This window comes from Crotalus tigris, unplaced genomic scaffold (assembly GCF_016545835.1).
Source record: "Crotalus tigris isolate CLP2741 ecotype Arizona unplaced genomic scaffold, ASM1654583v1 scf7180000017552.641344, whole genome shotgun sequence".
NCBI classification, from domain to species: domain Eukaryota; kingdom Metazoa; phylum Chordata; class Lepidosauria; order Squamata; family Viperidae; genus Crotalus; species Crotalus tigris.
The window spans coordinates 309,587-326,742 of record NW_024096470.1 but is presented as its reverse complement, the minus strand read 5'-3'; the positions used below and the strand labels follow the sequence as shown (position 1 = coordinate 326,742).

The following is a 17,156-nucleotide window of genomic DNA, read 5'->3' as shown; positions in this document are numbered from 1 at the left end:
CAGTCTTAAAAGTCGCCTAGGTTGGAGACCCCTGCTCAGAGCCACTCCCACTTTCCTTTACGTCCCGTGTGAACTGAGTTTGCTCTATTGCAACCATTCCTGGCTGAGGAATTCTGGGAGTTGAAGTCCACAAGTCTTAAAAGTCGCCAGAGTTGGAGACCTCTGCTCAAAGCCATTCCCTCTTCACTTTACATCATGTGTGAACTTAACCAGCTACAGTTGTAATAGGACAAACTCTGTGCATCTTTTGTTCAATCATTGCATTATATTGATCAGTGGCTGTCCTGCCCTGGGCCACCCCCTCCTCCTCCCCCCCCCAGGATAGGGAAGGAGTTGTCCTTTGGCAAGTCATTTTTTTTTCTTAAGGAAGAGAGGCAAGAGGTTTTCCACCCACCCAAAGGCCTTCTCCTGCCATTGCTTAAGTTTATGATCCTTCCTTGGCTGATGGTCCCTCTGTACTTGGCAGGCCTGGCTTTGACTTGGCCCTACATCCTTGGTGTCATTGCACTTGGCTTCGGTTCTCTCTTATCCTCACGTGCTCTTTGGGCAGCATCAGCAGAGAAATTCAGGGTAATAAAACAGGGCATGACAGGACTGGATCAAGGTAGCAAGGAGACAAGTTCTTCCCTGTTTCTTAACAGTAGAATCCAGTGGGGAATCTTCCGAAACAACGGAATGGCGAAAACTTCGGTGGAGAAATTGTCCCTTCTCACTGCTCTATCTAAATCAGGGTCTTTAAACTTGGCCCTTTTATGACTTGTGGAGTTGAAGTCCACAAGTCACCAAGTCTGAAGATCCCTGTCCTATTGTAAAACACCCAGCTTCAAAGGCCTCAACGCTCTTTTATCCCATTTCTTCAATGACCAACACACACAAATCCACGTCCTGAACTCCCTTTAAACACCAGATGGATCTATTGCTCATGTAGGCAAGGAGACATCATCGAACCACTGTCCACTGGCCCCGATAAAAAAAAATAGCCCTAAGCTAAAAAGGGCTGCCCTCCCTGATCTGGGAGAGACCACAGTTTAATGGTATATATATCCAATGTTTTGCTAGCATACAGACACAGCTTCTTCAATTCGGGGGGGGGGGGGGAAGGATCTCCCAGCTTGAGAATTTAGGAAGTCATTAGCAGTTGGAATAAGTTCAGCCGCTTTCTGAAATAGTTACTACTTTATAACTAACTCAAGTCGGCAAACAGACGTAATATTCTTTTCTCCTTCTATGTTCTCCACAAAAACACTTAACTATTGTGAGGTGGGTTGGACTGAGAGAGAGAGAGAGATGGGGGGAGAGAGAGAGAGAGAGAGAGAGACAGAGAGAGAGAGAGAGAGAGAGAGAGAGAGAGAGAGAGAGACAGAGAGAGAGACTAACCCAAAGTCACCCAGTCGGCTTTCATGCCTAAGCGGGACTAGAACTCATGGTCTCCTGGGGATTGGCCCAAAATCACCCAGCCGGCTTTCAGGCCTAAGGCGGGACTAGAACTCACGGTCTCCTGGTGATTGGCCCAAAGTCACCCAGTCGGCTTTCATGTCTAAGGCGGGACTAGAACTCACAGTCTCCTGGTGATTGGCTCAAAGTCACCCAGTCGGCTTTCATGCCTAAGGCGGGACTAGAACTCACGGTCTTCTGGGGATTGGCTCAAAGTCACCCAGCTGGCTTTCATGCTTAAAGTGTGACTAGAACTTAATCTCCTGGTTTTTAGGCCAGCACCTTAACCACTACACCAAACTGGGTCTCTTGGAGTAGTTAGGCTTTTTTTTTCTGGCCTTGTCTGTCCCACCACCCAACCAGATCAGATTAGCACAATGCAGCAGGGAGAGTCTTCAATTACTGTTTGCTTCTTCCCACACTCCAACAGTGTCACAGGCACATGGCCAAACGCAGAAACATCCATTCTTTGTTTCTGCTAAGGGAGAAAAACAAGGCAAGGTTAAGCGCTCTCTCTGGCAATCCAGACAGGCTTTCTAAAGCACAGTAGCAGCCCGCAAAGTCCCCAAAATATAGAACTGGCATCAAAACGCCTGTTTTTAAAATGGTTTTTTAGAGTTTATTAAGAACTTGCCAGAGCAAAGCAAAGGCAGGCATGATAATTAGTCTTGCAGAAAAGTATTAGGATTCAAAGAGACAGGGTGAACCCAGGAAGCAGTAGTTAGGCCTGAGTAAGATGAGGTCTAAGAGGGAAACTAATATTGTAAGAGATCTAGCAAGACGTGTCTTGAGCATGTACAAAATCAAATCGAACCCCGATGCCAGTTTCTTCTCACCTTCAAGTCTGCACTTGAGTTCCTTTTTGAGGTTCTGTTTTACGATCCATTTAGCCACAGTTGTTAAGTCAATCATGTGGTCATTAAGCACATTTGGCTTCCCCCATTGGCTTTGCTGGTCAGTAGCTAGGTGGGACCTAATGAGAAGGAAGGACTCACTAGAGAAGGGCCTAATGCTGGGAAAGATTGAGGGCAACAGAAGAAGGGGACGACAGAGAATGAGGTGGCTGGATGGAGTCACTGAAGCATTAGGAGTGAGCTTCAATGGACTCCAGAAGATGGTAGAGGACAGGAAGACCTGGAGGAACGTTGTCCATGGGATCGTGATGGGTCGGACACGACTTCGCAATTAACAACAACCACAGCTAGGTGGGAAGGTTGCAAAGGGTGATCACATGACCCTGGAGCAGTGCAACCGTCACTTGCCCTGCGCCTGAATTTTGATCACATGACTAAAGGGAGGCTGCAATGGTCTTAAGTGTGAGAATCGGTCGCAAGTCACTCGTTTCAGTGCCTTTGTAACTTCGAAATGTCGCTAAACGAATGTTGTAAATCGAGGACTACCTCTGTCAAGGAAGAAAGCCTCCAGCAATCTTCATCCTTGCTATTTAGCTTCAAGAGGATAGGGTAGGGTAGGGTAGGGTAGGGTAGGGTAGGGTAGGGTAAGGTAAGGTAAGGTAAAGTAAGGTAGGACAGGACAGGACAAGACAAGACAAGACAAGACAAGAAGATGCCCTTTATTGTCATTTTTTACTATGAGTACTGGCCCACATTAAAAATGAAATTCTGTTTATCTATCCATATACATACATAACACACATATATTCATGCTATATACATATATATCCCCTCAGATGGGGACTGCAGCCAAGAAATTAAAAGACGCTTGCTCCTGGGAGGAAAGCTATGGCAAATCTAGGCAGCATTCTAAAAAGCAGAGACATCACCCTGCCAACAAAAGTGCGTATAGTCCAGGCCATGGTTTTCCCAGTTGCAATGTAAGGCTGTGAAAGTTGGACCATAAGAAAGGCTGAGCGCAAAAGAATTGAGGCCTTTGAACTATGATGCTGGAGAAGACTCCTACGAGTCCCTTGGACTGCAAGGCGTTCAAACCGGTCAGTCCTAGAAGAGATCAACCCCGACTGCTCTTTAGAAGGCCAGATCCTGAAGTTGAAACTCAAGTACTTTGGCCACCTAATGAGAAGGAAGGATTCACTGGAGAAGAGCCTAATGCTGGGAAAGATTGAGGGCAATAGAAGAAGGGGACGACAGAGAATGAGATGGCTGGATGGAGTCACTGAAGCAGTAGGTGTGAATTTAAATGGACTCCAGAAGATGGTAGAGGACAGGAAGACCTGGAGGAACGTTGTCCATGGGGTTGCGATGGGTCGGACACGACTTCGCAATTAACAACAACAACAACATACATACATATATACATGTAAATATTAATCACTGTCCATTTTTAACACATAGCGGAAAGAGAAAACTTGAGGGTTCACAAGGTTGATGCTATATGGAACAAAACTGTGGCTGAATCTACATGTTCTGCTTCGGATACCACGGAGCCCCCTCCTCCCAGAAGGGAACAAGGAAAACAGGTCATGAAGAGGATGTGTAGCATCCCAGACAGTGTTGTGGACCCTGCTCAAGCATCACTTCTACGCCACGTCCTGGATGGAAGGGAAGGAACTGCCAACGATCTTTTCTGCCATCCTCACCACTCTCTGTGCCGCCTTCCGGTCTGAAGCAGTGATGCTTCCAAACCAGTCTGTGATGCAACATGAAAGGGTACTCTTGATCATCCCTCTGTTGAAAGTGGTCAGGACAGGAGAAGGAAGATGTGCTTTTCTCATGCTACGGAGAAAATACAGGTGCTGCTGTGTCCGCTTCACCAGGGTCTCGCTGTTGAGTGACGAAGCCAGCCTACTCGTTAGCTGCACACCTTGAAACTTGATGCTGCTAACCACCTCCACAGGAGGATCATTAGTACACAGAGTTGTGTGATTATGCCTGCCTTTACTGAGAAGGGCAGAGAAAGGAGAACTTGCCTTATTAGAATGCAGTTGTGGGGTGAACTTATGATGCAATCAGGAGCTCTAAAAAGTCTGTCTAGAAGCACCCACAACTCTAACTGTTCCTGGTCTGACACCCTCCAAATATGTTCAGATTGCAATGACCCATCCAGGGGTGGGGGTGGGGAGGTGGGAGGGGTTGGAGAAGCCCCCCCCCCCGATTTTCCAGTCCTGCATTAAGCATCGCCCCAGGGTGCTCCAGGACCAACAAGGTTTACACCAGACATTTAATCAAACCAGGTAAGGATTTAGCAGCTGGCCCAGTCCTACGTCCCCAGTTTGCTTAGTTCTAACCATGCTAGCATGTTGGGTGAAGCCAGCCTAGTGGAAGCATTGATAATTCGGTGACTTAAATTGAGGTTAACCCAGAAAGCACCTGAAAGGGGGGTGTGTGTGTGAAGCAGTCGTTTAAATCCCCATCCAGGCTAAGCTGTCTCTGTTACCAATAGCCCTTGTAGCGTTTTTCCATAGAAAAAGCTTCCCTCTGTTGCTTTGACTGACTGATAGAGTTAAACATCCCTTCAGCCTCTGTTGTAGTAGTGGGGGCTTCTGTGCTTATGTAAAGCACTGCTCAGCTGGGCCCTGACCTGATGGCAGGATAAAACAGGAGGGCTGCAAAGCTTTGGGTAGCCTTGTTGGAGGGACTGCCCATCACACACACAGGAGGGTGCCTTTGATCTTGTTAACCCTTCACATGCCGGGGGGGGGGGAGGAATTTGATAATCACCTTTCATATTACTATACTTCCACTGATTATTTTTATTGTTTCATTTCTTGCTATTGTTAGTTTACATTTGTTATAATTTTTTGTTGTTGTTGTTTTATTGTTGCAAGCCGCCGGGACTAGCCCCATGGGTAAGATGGGTGGCAAATACATTGAATAAATCTCTCTCCTGTCTCTCTTTTCTCTCTCCTCTCTTTCTTTTCTCTCTCTTATGTCTCCTCTCTCTTTTCTTTCTTCTCTCTCTCTCTCTCTCTCTCTCTTTTCTCTCTCTCTCTGTCTTCTTTCTCATCTCTCTTCCCCTCTCTCTGTTCTCTCTTCTCTCCCTTCTCTTTCTTTCTTCTCTCTCTCTCTTCTTTCTCCTCTCCCTCTCTTTGTTCTCTATCTCTCTCTCTCTCTCTTTCCCTCTCTTCTTTCTCCTCTCTCTTCCCCTCTCTCTGTTCTCTCTTCTCTCCCCTCTCTCTTTCTCTCTCTCTCTCTCTTCTGGAATTGTTGAATGCTGAGGGGCTCAGCTCTTGTCCCTGTCCCAGCCTCCCGTACAGGCTGTTGGCCATTCAATCCCCACCTGCCCTGGGGAGGGGTCCTTCAAGGGTAAAATGGGGAGGGGGGTCTTCCTCAGGCTGGTTGCACTAGCAGAACTTGGGTAGCAGGCCAAGGGAAGGAAAGAGACAGCCAAGCCAAACGCTGGCGTTTGAGACCCCGCGGCCACGGCGTTAGCATGCCGATCACGCCCAGCCCGTGGCCGTAAGTGCCTTTGGCTTTGGATAAAGCCAAGCGAGCAAATTAATGTTCTTTTTCCATCCTATTAGGAGGAGTTTAAGTTGCAGAGAGGAGAAAATGAGGATTAAAAGGGTCAGGTCCACTCAGCTGCAAACAAAACGGTATCTTGGACCACGTGTCCGTGTGATATCTTTGGCTTGGGGTTGTTCACTGGGAAGCTTTGGGGGGGGGGCGATGAGAAGCTGTGCAAATTGCACATTGAGCAAGGGTGAGAGGGAGGGTCTGTACCGGCACCCGTCCCCAGAAAATCAAGGGGAATCTTGTCACAGGTAATCCTCGACTTAATGGCCCCAATTCAGCCCAACATTTCTGTTGCTGAGCGGGATAGCGGAGTGAGTTTTTATCCCATTTGCTGCCACCGTTGTTAAGCGAATCACTGCCACTGCTGAGTGAGTGAGACGGGTTCATAGATAAGAGCTAGTTGCCAAGTGTCTGAGTTTGGCTCAAGTCACCCCGGAGATGCTGTGACGGTCGTAAGTCTGAAAAACGTCGAGAAGCCTCTTTTTTTTCAGTGCTTTTATAATTTCGATCGGTCACTAAACAAACGGCTGTAAGTCAAGGACTACGTGTACAAGAAGAGGTCCAAGGGCTTGCATTTGAATCAGCACGACTTGGTCCAGCTGTCCTGGGCAAAGAACCTCGCCTGACTCCACCCAAAGCCACCTTGTCTCTTCTGCAGAATTGGCACTTTCATGGAAGGATGAAACGGTGTGTGTGTGTGTGTAGTTGTGATAGTTTCTCGGGGGGAAATATACTCTGCGGCATGTCATTAAGTGACCCTTTTCTCATTCCAAATACAAGCTGAACGTGAAGGTAACCACTCTCCCTATAATTTCCTAGCAGGAGAAGTTTGACAACAACTAGACTAGACTAGAACAGAGAAATAGGAATAGAGTGGAGTGGAGTGGAGTGGAGTAGACTAGAGTGGAGTAGACTAGAGTGGAGTAGAATAGAATAGAATAGAATAGAATAGAATAGAATAGAATAGAATAGAATAGAATAGAATAGAATGTAGAAATAAGAACAGAAAAGGACAGAGAAATAGAATGTAGAAATAAGAACAGAACAGAGTAGAGTAGAATAGAATAGAATAGAATAGAATAGAATAGAATAGAATAGAATAGAATAGAATAGAATAGAATCTTTATTGTCACTTTAAATCTGGGGATGATTGTGAAGGTTTATTTTTGTGTCTTAATGAGCAGAGTTCTCTGTGAAGATTCATTTCATAACAGTGTTACTAACTTAACAGCTGCAGTGATTCACTTAACAACCATGTCAAGAAAATTTGTAAAACAGGGCAAAACTCACTTAACCCGTATCATGCTCAACAACAGAAATTTGGGGCTCAGTTGTGGTTGCGTCAAGGTTCCGACTGACGCACCCAAGCAAGGAAACACCTGTGAGACATTCTGATCTCTTAATGTAGAACTTTATTGAGTACATCATTTCAGCATGTATGAAAGCAAAACCAGCTCTGGCAAACCCCAAGCCAAACCCCTATAGTAAAATGTATAGAATTCCCCTCCCCATCCTTGAACAGGTCACATTGCCCAATTAGGTGGAAATATATTGCTTTGAGAAAATGTCTCTGAGTCTGGTCCGACATCTGGCGAATCGTCCTTGGTTCTCATGGTCCGCCTGCCTTATCTCTGTAGCCTGCATTCCATTTCCCCATCCTCCCCCCAAGTTCATTGGCAAGCTAAGAAGCAATAATTGTTGCACCAGCAAAGCTTGACAGGTTGTAGATCAAGGATTACCTGCATGCCAAACCCGGTTAACTTCAGAGTAGCAGCCTGGGCCGTATTTTTCTGTAACTTTCTCCTATTTTCTCCCAGGTCGCCCGGGTCTTGCAACCCCGAGGAAGGTTCATCTCCATCACTTTCGCCCAGCCACATTTCCGCAAGCGCCACTACGCCCAGCGTGCCTACAACTGGTCCATCCAACATGTCAGTTACGGAAAGGACTTCCACTATTTCCTCTACATCATGAAGAAAGGTGGGGAGATGTCCCCCTCTGACATAGCCCTGGGGCAGAGCCTCCATCGGCATCCCTCGCCTCCCAGCCCTGTGTGCCTCCACCAGGAGCCCGACTGTGAGAATTACCTCTTCAACATTCAGCTCTGATCTCTAGGGAAGGAATACCTTGGGGGAAGGAGCAGCTTGTGGGGCGAAGGTCTCAAAGGGCTGTGCCAAGATACCTGTTCTAGAGCAGGGGTCTCCAACCTTGGCAACTTTTACGACTGGTGGACTTCAGCTCCCAGAATTCCTCAGCCAGCCATGTTGCCAAGGTTGGTGACCCCTGTTCAAAACCTTTTACATCCTGTGTGAACTTAACCAGATACAGTTGCAATACAGCAAGCTCAGTTCACACAGGATGTAAAAGAAAGTGGGAATGGCTTTGAGCAGGGGTCCCCAACCTCAGCAACTTTTACGACTGGTGGACTCCTCAGCCAGCCATGTTGCCTCTGCCAAAGAGTTCGGTTGCAATACAGCAAGCTCAGTTCACACAGGATGTAAAAGAAAGTGGGAGTGGCTTTGAGCAGGGGTCCCCAACCTCAGCAACTTTTACGACTGGTGGACTTCAACTCCCAGAATTCCTCAGCCAGCCATGTTGCCAAGGTTGGCGACCCGTGCTCAAAGCCTTTTACATCCTGTGTGAACTTAACCAGGGACGGTTGCAATACAGCAAGCTCAGTTCACACAGGATGTAAAAGAAAGTGGGAGTGGCTTTGAGCAGGGGTCCCCAACCTCAGCAACTTTTACGACTGGTGGACTTCAACTCCCAGAATTCCTCAGCCAGCCATGTTGCCAAGGTTGGCGACCCGTGCTCAAAGCCTTTTACATCCTGTGTGAACTTAACCAGGGACGGTTGCAATACAGCAAGCTCAGTTCACACAGGATGTAAAAGAAAGTGGGAGTGGCTTTGAGCAGGGATTCTGGGAGCTGAAGTCCACAAGTCTTAAAGTTGCCGAGGTTGGAGACCTCCTGCTCCAGGTCACCTGGGGTAATAATTCCCTGCATTTTTAATACTTTTTGATTAAAAAAAAAATAATCAAGCCTCCTCTTCTGTTGGCAAGGAGAGGCCTGTTCTCCGGGGAATTGGAATGGGAACGCTTTCTGCTGCCAATGTGGCGGCCGAAAGTAGTTTTTCTTCCAGCCCACCAAGCTCATATTTCAAGAGTTGTGAACCGGTGTGTGGGAAAGCAGGGAAGGGAGGAGTTAAAAACTGAGAAGTTTGGGGTGGTTTTTTTTTTTTTTTAATCTTGCCACTGTGCTCTGAATCGTCTAAGTGTCCTCAAGGCTCTTCTCGGCCACCTCGGTTTTCACAGATCTTCTGAAAAACCAAGAATGAGGACACCATCCAGATCTCCATTTTAAAGGGTTGGGGCCCCCAATTCAACACTGTTTTGGTTCTTCTGGGGAGGAACTCTCAACCTGTCTATCAAGGGCAGGGGTCTTCAAACTTGGCCCTTTTCTGACGCCTGGCTGAGGAATTCTGGGAGTTGAAGTCCACAAGTCAGAAAAGGGCCAAGTTTGAAGACCCCTGATCAAGGGTGTGTGAGGACTGTAAAATCTTTGGGAGTGAGGTGTTTGGTTTTTTTTTTTTAATATTTTCTATAAAGAGTAAACAAAAATGTAGTTGCCATCTATTGCACAACTCATGAACTACTGAACCCCATTTTAACATGGACGTCACCTGCTGTGAGAATCCAACCATTGAAGTCCTCTCTGCCGACCTTTTTTAAGCCGTTTTCTCCAACTCAGTGCCTTTCAAATGGCCGGGAGCGATGGGGCTCGTAGTCCTAATGCCTCTGGTAGGCAGTGGCTTTTCCGTGCACCGTTGAAGCCTCTCCGATTAATTCTGCAACCTGAAACTGGAACTCCGCCCTTGATTTTCTACTGTGCAGATTTGGTATACCTGAATGGTTGAAGTGTTATGTGCCGTGAATTTTTTTATTTTCCAATGAAATATAAAGGTGCTAAAATATAGAGCGATGCCCAGGTTGGATCCTGGGGAAGGAGAACCTGAGAGAAAGTGAGAAAGGGGAAAGGTTTCCTGTTTCTAAACAAGCAGTCCTCGACTTACGGCCACAACTGATGCCAACATTTCTGTTTGTAAGCGAGACAGTTGTTAAGTGAGCTTTGCCCCATTATACAACCATTCCTGCCACCGTTGTTTAAGTGAATCACTGCAGTTGTAACACGGGATTAAGTGAATCAGAAGGTCACAAAAGCAGATCACATGACCCCGGGACACTTCAACCGTCATAAGTACATGCCAGTTGCCAAGCGTCCGGATTTTGTTCCTGTGACCCTGGGGGTGCTGCAACGGTTGTTAAGTGTGAAAAATGGTCATAAGTCACTTCTTTCAGTGTCGTCGTTCGAACTTCGAACAGTCACTAAATGAACGTTGTAAGTTGAGGACTACCTGTAGATTATTTTTAAGTAATTTTTAAAAACTAGGGATTAGGGAGCCCGACCAGGACCAGGGAGATCTGAAGTACAGTCCCAGCTGTGGGATCTCCCTCAGCTGAACCTACTTTGTGAGGAAAAAGAAAGGAAATAGGGCTACCGTATGACTGCCATCTTATCTCTTGTTCTTCCCCAACCCATCTTCATGCATAAAGGAGAACAGGAGATGCATCCAAGTGTTATGCATGAGAAGATATCCTAGAAATAGCACTTTTTTCCCTCACACTTAAGAGTGCCCACAGCTGCGTGGGGATGTTTCCCCTCATATTCAGCCACTGAAGAGGAGGCAACAGAAGAAGGTTTTTGAGGGCTCCAGCTTCAGCACTCGATGTAAGCCACTTGTGATAAATAGCAAGTGAAACTCACCGTCTCCTGGTGATTGGCTCAAAGTCAGCCAGCCAGTTTTCATGCCTGAAACGGACTAGAACTCGCCGTCTCCTGGTTTTTAGGCCGACCCCTTAACCACTAGACCAGTGGTTCTCAACCTGTGGGTCGGGACCCCATTTGGGGTCAAACGACCATTTCACGGGGGTCACCAAACAAGGCTGTCAGCCATTTTTTCCCCCTTTTCTTTGGCATGCCCTTGGCACCCGGTGATGTATAAGTGGTTGGGGGTCACCACAACATGGGGAACTGTATTATGGGGTCGCGGCATTAGAAAGGTTGAGAACCACTGCACTAGACGTATTAATGGAGGATTTTGAGTAAGATCTGATCTTCGGTCTTTCTTCTTCAAGAGATCTTGGTTTTGCCGTTCTCAGAATGGACACGTTGCAAGTTGCAATGAGGAAAAAAAAAATGATGGGCCATCTTGGATCATGATGCTTTTCCAAGAAATGTGTTTTGAAGTCTTCGGTTGGTGTCATGGCACATTGTTGTTGTTGTTGTTAGTTGCGAAGTCATGTCCGACCCATCGCGACCCCATGGACAACGTTCCTCCAGGCCTTCCTGTCCTCTACCATCTTCTGGAGTCCACTGAAGCTCACGCCTACTGCTTCAGGGACTCCATCCAGCCACCTCATTCTCTGTCGTCCCCGTTCTATTGCCATCCATCTGTCCCAGCATCAGGCTCTTCTCCAGTGAGTCCTTCCTTCTCATTAGGTGGCCAAAGTATTTGAGTTTCAACTTCAGGATCTGGCCTTCTAAAGAACAGTCGGGGTTGATCTCCTCTAGGACTGATGGGTTTGATCGCCTTGCAGTCCAGGGGACTCGCAGGAGTCTTCTCCAGCACCATAGTTCAAGGACCTCGTGCTTCTATTTTTTTTTAATCGAGCGGAACTATTTTCATATTCATGTTTGCATAGGACAAAATCTGTTCCTGGTGGTTTAATGGCTTAAGAGGTCCTGGCCAGCTAGAATAGGGAGGAAACTTGGATTAGCCTTCAAGATTAGCCTTCCTGTAGATTAATTTTGTGGGCTTTGTCCAGCCACTGTCCATTAGCTTTGATTTTCTGTCAAGAGCAATATAAACAGCCTCCAGCCGCATGGAGTGAATCCAAAAGGATCAGAGAAATGGCAGGATAAAAATACGATGAACAGATGTGATGATGTAGATTTGATGAGATCAATCTGGAATCCTTAAAATGTTCCAATGGCAAGTCCCAGAATTCCCCAGTTGTGTTGACTAGAAATTCTGGGAACTGTAGTCCAAAAATGCCTGGATGGTGCTAAATCAAAGGAAAACAACATATACATTACAAAAACTGCATAAGGACTAAGGTTTCTAAATTAAAAAAAAAAAACTTTACGGGTTTCTATTTCCTAAAAGAGAAACTGGGTGCAAAGTGAGCCCACCTCTCAATAAAACTTTCCTCTGGAGGCTAAAAAAAAAATGTTGCATAGGAAGAAAATATGTTTGAAGGAAATCTAAAACCTCTTGCGTTGTATTCCTCCACATTTTTGTGCAAAATAGTTTCCAGAAAAATGCAGTTGCATTGTGAAATTATTTTCCTCTCTGCTTTTGGAAGACAAAGAAAAGCATAAACACCAAACTGAGAAAAAGGGGGGGGGGAGAATGCCGCCCTTATATACTTTATTCTGGAATCTTAATTTGCAATGTTTTTCATAGAAAGCTATTTTGGGGGGTGGGGGCTGACTGCGAATAATAAAAAGAGTTGTTTTGGAATTGGATGGTGCTGAAATTGAATCAAATATTTTTAAAACTCTGCTCAATAAAATAAAACACTGCTAACCAGTATGAAATAGTGTGGGTTATGCATGAATAACAGAATACCCCAGAAATAAAACAGAAATGTATGGGAGAACTTTGGAACTGAATAAGAAATATAAAAAAGAAAGGTGGGACAATTAAATTAAAACACAAAAATCCTACAAAGAGGAGCAGAATCCAAAAAACAGTGAATACAAACAAACTAAAAGGCTACAACACACTACTGTGAGCAAATGTTTGGCAAGTACATAGCAATCTTCCCAATTACACAAAATGTGCAGAAATGAAACTCTACACGTTTGCCAGAATGATCCACTGATTTAAAAGATGATGAAAAAAAAAGTAACACTGGAACTGGAAATGTTATATTCAAGGTATAGATATTTGGGGGGGGGGGGGAAACATTTATAGAGAAAAAAAATCCAGGTGCAGTAGATATAACATTTCTGGAAAATGTAGGACTGTTTAAATTAAAACCTCAATTCCTGAAACAATAAATGCCTCTTTAAAAACTTTATTGCCAATTCTGCAGAAATAAACACCGTATCTCCACCTCAATAATCTTTTAAATTGAAAAACAATGAGGAAATCCATAAAGGCCTGAAGTCAAATCAATCAAATACTAAAGGTGGAATGCAGACAAATAAATAAAGCACTAACTTTGTTTGAACTCAGGCTGGTCAGTGTTAAACAGCTGAAAGGAAAAAACTGAAATGCAAATACAGTTCAGTGAGGGTTGGACTAGATGACCTTCAGTATCCCTCCCAAGCCTATGATTCCGTGGTTGTGCTTAACAAAGGAGGCGTTCATATTCTTAATATCTAATCTTCTATTTTCAGGTAGTCCTCAATTTACAACAGGTCATTTAGCGACTGATCAAAGCTTTAACAGTATTGGAAAAAGTGACTTATGACTGTTTTTCACACTTAACAACCGTGACAGCATCCCCATGGTCACGTGATCAAAATTCAGACGCTTGGCAACTGACGGCTGCAGCATCCCGGGGTCACGTGACCCTCTTTTGCGACTTTCCGACAAGCAATGGGAAAGCCGGATTCACTTAACAACCTTGTCACTAACTTAACAACTGCAGTGATTCACTTAACCCCCCCGTGGCAAGAAAGGTCTTAAAATGGGGCAAATTCACCTAACAATTGTCTCACTTAGCAAGAGAAACGCTACAGCTCAATTGTGGACGTAAGCTGAGGACTACCTGTGGTAGATTTATGTGTCACCCGTCTCGTCCTGAGGCCACTCTGGGCGGCTTAGAAACATGATCCATGCCTGTTTGCCCGTTCTTTGTTTGTTGCCACAAAGCAAAGGACAGGAACTTTTCACAGCACCGTGAAAACATCTCTTATTTAAAAAAAAAAAAAAACCTTATTTCCCTTGAGTTTCTAAGTATAGCCCTTCTGAATTTATTCTACACAAAGGCAGCCACTGTTGCCAAGAGCTGGAACCTAAACCAGAAATGGACAGTTGCATAAGGAACTTTTCACAAGCCAATTAGATGCTTGGTGAGCCTTAAAAAAGCAGCCCAACTTTCATAGCTGCAGTCTTAAGGCATGTCAGATACGATTTATTGTCTGGCTTGTTTGAAAGAATTCAGTGCAATTGTATTCCTAAGTGTGGTTTGGGGCAAAATCAAAAGAAGCTGTAGAAGGATTTACAGCTGCTGGAATTGGGTATGTCCAGTTTAATGAAGAGAAGGATGAGGGGTGACATGATAGCAGTCTTCCAATATCTCAGGGGCTGCCCCAAAAAAGAGGGAGTGAAGCTGTTCTCCAAAGTGCCTGAAGGCAGGACAAGAAGCAACGGATGGAAACTCATCAAGAAGAGAAGCAACCTAGAACTAAGGAGAAACTTCCTGACAGTGAGAACAATTAACCAGTGGAACAACCTGCCTCCAGAAGTGGTAAATGCTCCAACACTGGAAGTTTTTAAGAAGAGACTGGACAGCCATTTGTCTGAAATGGTATAGGGTTTCCTGCCTGAGCAGGGGATTGAACTAGATGACCTCCAAGGTCCCTTCCAACTTTATATTATTATTGTTATTATTATTATTATTATTACTACTACTACTAGGTAGAAGGCTGCCTGCATTACAGCCAATTATCAGCAGCAAGAAGTAATAGTAACAAGAAGAAATCTAGAGGGGACATAGAGCCAGTGTGGTCCAGTGATTAAGGCAGCAGGCTAATAATAATAATAATAATAATAATAATAATAATGTTGGAAGGAACCTTGGAGGTCATCGAGTCCAACTGCTAGAAAGCGGAAGACCACGAATTCAAATCCCGCCTTAGCCATGAAAGCCAGTTGGGTGACTTTGGACCAATCACCAGGAGATGGTGAGTTCTAATCCCGCCTTTTCCGTGAAAGCTGGTTGGGTGACTTTGGGCCAATCACCAGGAGATGGTGAGTTTTAATCCCACCTTATTGATGAAAGCTGGCTGGGTGATTATGGGCCAGTCACTCTGTCTCAGCCCAACCTACCTCACAAAGTTGTTGTTGTGGGGAAAATAAGAGGTTGTACTGGATACATTAACCACCTTGTAAAAAAAATTGCCCCATTCAGTTATTTCTAAAAATAATAAAGATGGGATAATAAATAAATAAATCCATACGTAAAGTAACATCCAATTTTAATAGCCTTAAGGAATCGTACCAGGCAGCCCTCGACGTACGACCGCAATCCAGCCCAAAATTTCTGTGAAATGAGACATTTGTTAAGTGAGTTTTGCCCCCTTTTACAACTTCTCTTGCCACAGTTGTTAAATGAATCACAGCAGTTGTTAAGTTGATAACACAATTGTTAAGTGAATCTGGCTTCCCCATTGACTTCGCTTGTCAGAAGGTCGCAAAAGGAGGTCACGTGACCCTGGGACGCTGCAACCGTCATAAATACGAGTCAGTTACCAAGCCTCTGAATTTTGATCAACAAGATTTGAGGAATGCTGCCAAGGTTATAACTCTGAAAAATGGTCATAAGTCACTTTATTCAGTGCTGCTGTAATTTGGAAGGGACACTAAATGAACTTATGTTCAAGTATTGAATAGCCCACAATGTCCCAGGTGTTCATTCTGGATTTCACAGAACGCCCACACACCACATTTTCTATGGCTAAAATTGATATTGTTCCATAAAATGTCCATTAAAAATATAATTAAACTTGCTTTAAAATCAGTAACAATTCAGTGTCTGTTATCATCAGCGTCTCTTGGAAGCCTGTCCATCATTGAGACTCTAGAAAGATGTTGAGACTCTAGAAAGAGTGCAGAGAAGAGCAACAAAGATGATTAGGGGATTGGAGGCATATAAGGAATGGCTGCTGGAATTGAGTATGCCTAGTTTAATGAAGAGAAGGACCAGGGGGGACAGGATAGCAGCCTTCCAATATCTCAGAGGCTGCCCCAAAGAAGAGGGAGTCAAGCTATTCTCCAAGGCGCCTGAAGGCAGGACAAGAAGCAACGGGTGGAAACTAATCAAGGAGAGAAGCAACCTGGAACTAAGGAGAAACTTCCTGACAATTAGAACAATTAACCGGTGGAACAACCTGCCTCCAGAAGCGGTGAATGTTCCAACACTGGAAGTTTTTAAGAAGAGACTGGACAGCCATTTGTCTGAAATGGTATAGGGTTTCCTGCCTGAGAAGGGGTTGGACTAGATGACCTCCAAGATCCCTTCCAACTTTATTATTATTATTATTTGTTGTTATTATTATTATTATTATTATTATTATTATTATTATTATTATTATTATTATTATTATTATTATTATTAAACAGTGATAGATCTCACAGGGGTTTCAGTACAAATCCCACTGCCTCTGAAGGAGCTTCACTGGGAGCAGGTTTGCCATGAATTATAGCAGTAAACATTTTTTTTTTCCTTGTGGAACAACCAAACAGAAGTTATTGTGAGTAAAAAGACAGCCATATGCAATACAATATGTTTTATCAGCCTGGATAAAGACACAGCAGCTGCGTTACTCAACACTTCAGGATCAATATTAACTTCGGATTTTGCAGGTCTTACTTAGTATGTTTGGATTAGGTGCAGAATAACAGAACAACAGAGTTGGAAGGGACCTTGGAGGTCTTCTAGTCCAACCCACTGCTCAAGCAGGAGACCCTAGGGCCATATAAACAAATCATTGTCCAATCTCTTCTTAAAAGCCTCCAGTGTTAGAGCACCCACAATTTCTGGAAGCCAGCCGTTCCACTGGTTAATTGTTCTCACTGTCAGGAAATTTCTCCTTCGTTCTAGGTTGCTTCTCTCCTTGATGAGTTCCCATTCATTGCTCCTTGTTCTGCCTCCAGGTGCTTTGGAGAATAGGTTGACACCCCCCCCCTTCTTTGTGGCAGCCCCTCAGATATTGCTTAGACCCTTAGACAATGCCAGTCCTTCTTTTCATTAAACTAGACATACCCAATTCTAGCAACCATTCTTCATATGTTTTAGCCTCCAGGCCACTAATAGTCTTTGTTGCTCTTCTCTGCACTCTTTCTAGAGTCTCTGATATGGATTGTAGCAGCAAATATAGGGTGATTTGCAGCGAAAGTCAAAAAAAATTCAAGATGGCAGCTGTATGTAAGAAGGCACAGGGCTGTAATCATACCTGCCATCTTGACTTTTTTGACACTCCCCCCCCGGGCCTGGAG

General features: G+C 44.7%; 1 protein-coding gene across 1 annotated transcript in view; it reads left to right on the top strand.

Moving 5' to 3' along the window:
• The window catches only part of EEF1AKMT4 (EEF1A lysine methyltransferase 4), a 73,131-nt gene that overhangs the window by 37,834 nt on the left and 18,141 nt on the right, over positions 1 to 17,156 (top strand). The window contains exon 3 of the mRNA XM_039346892.1: positions 7,685 to 7,940. Within this exon, the coding sequence (XP_039202826.1) occupies positions 7,685 to 7,940 (256 nt within the window). The remainder of the gene's footprint in view (positions 1 to 7,684; positions 7,941 to 17,156) is intronic.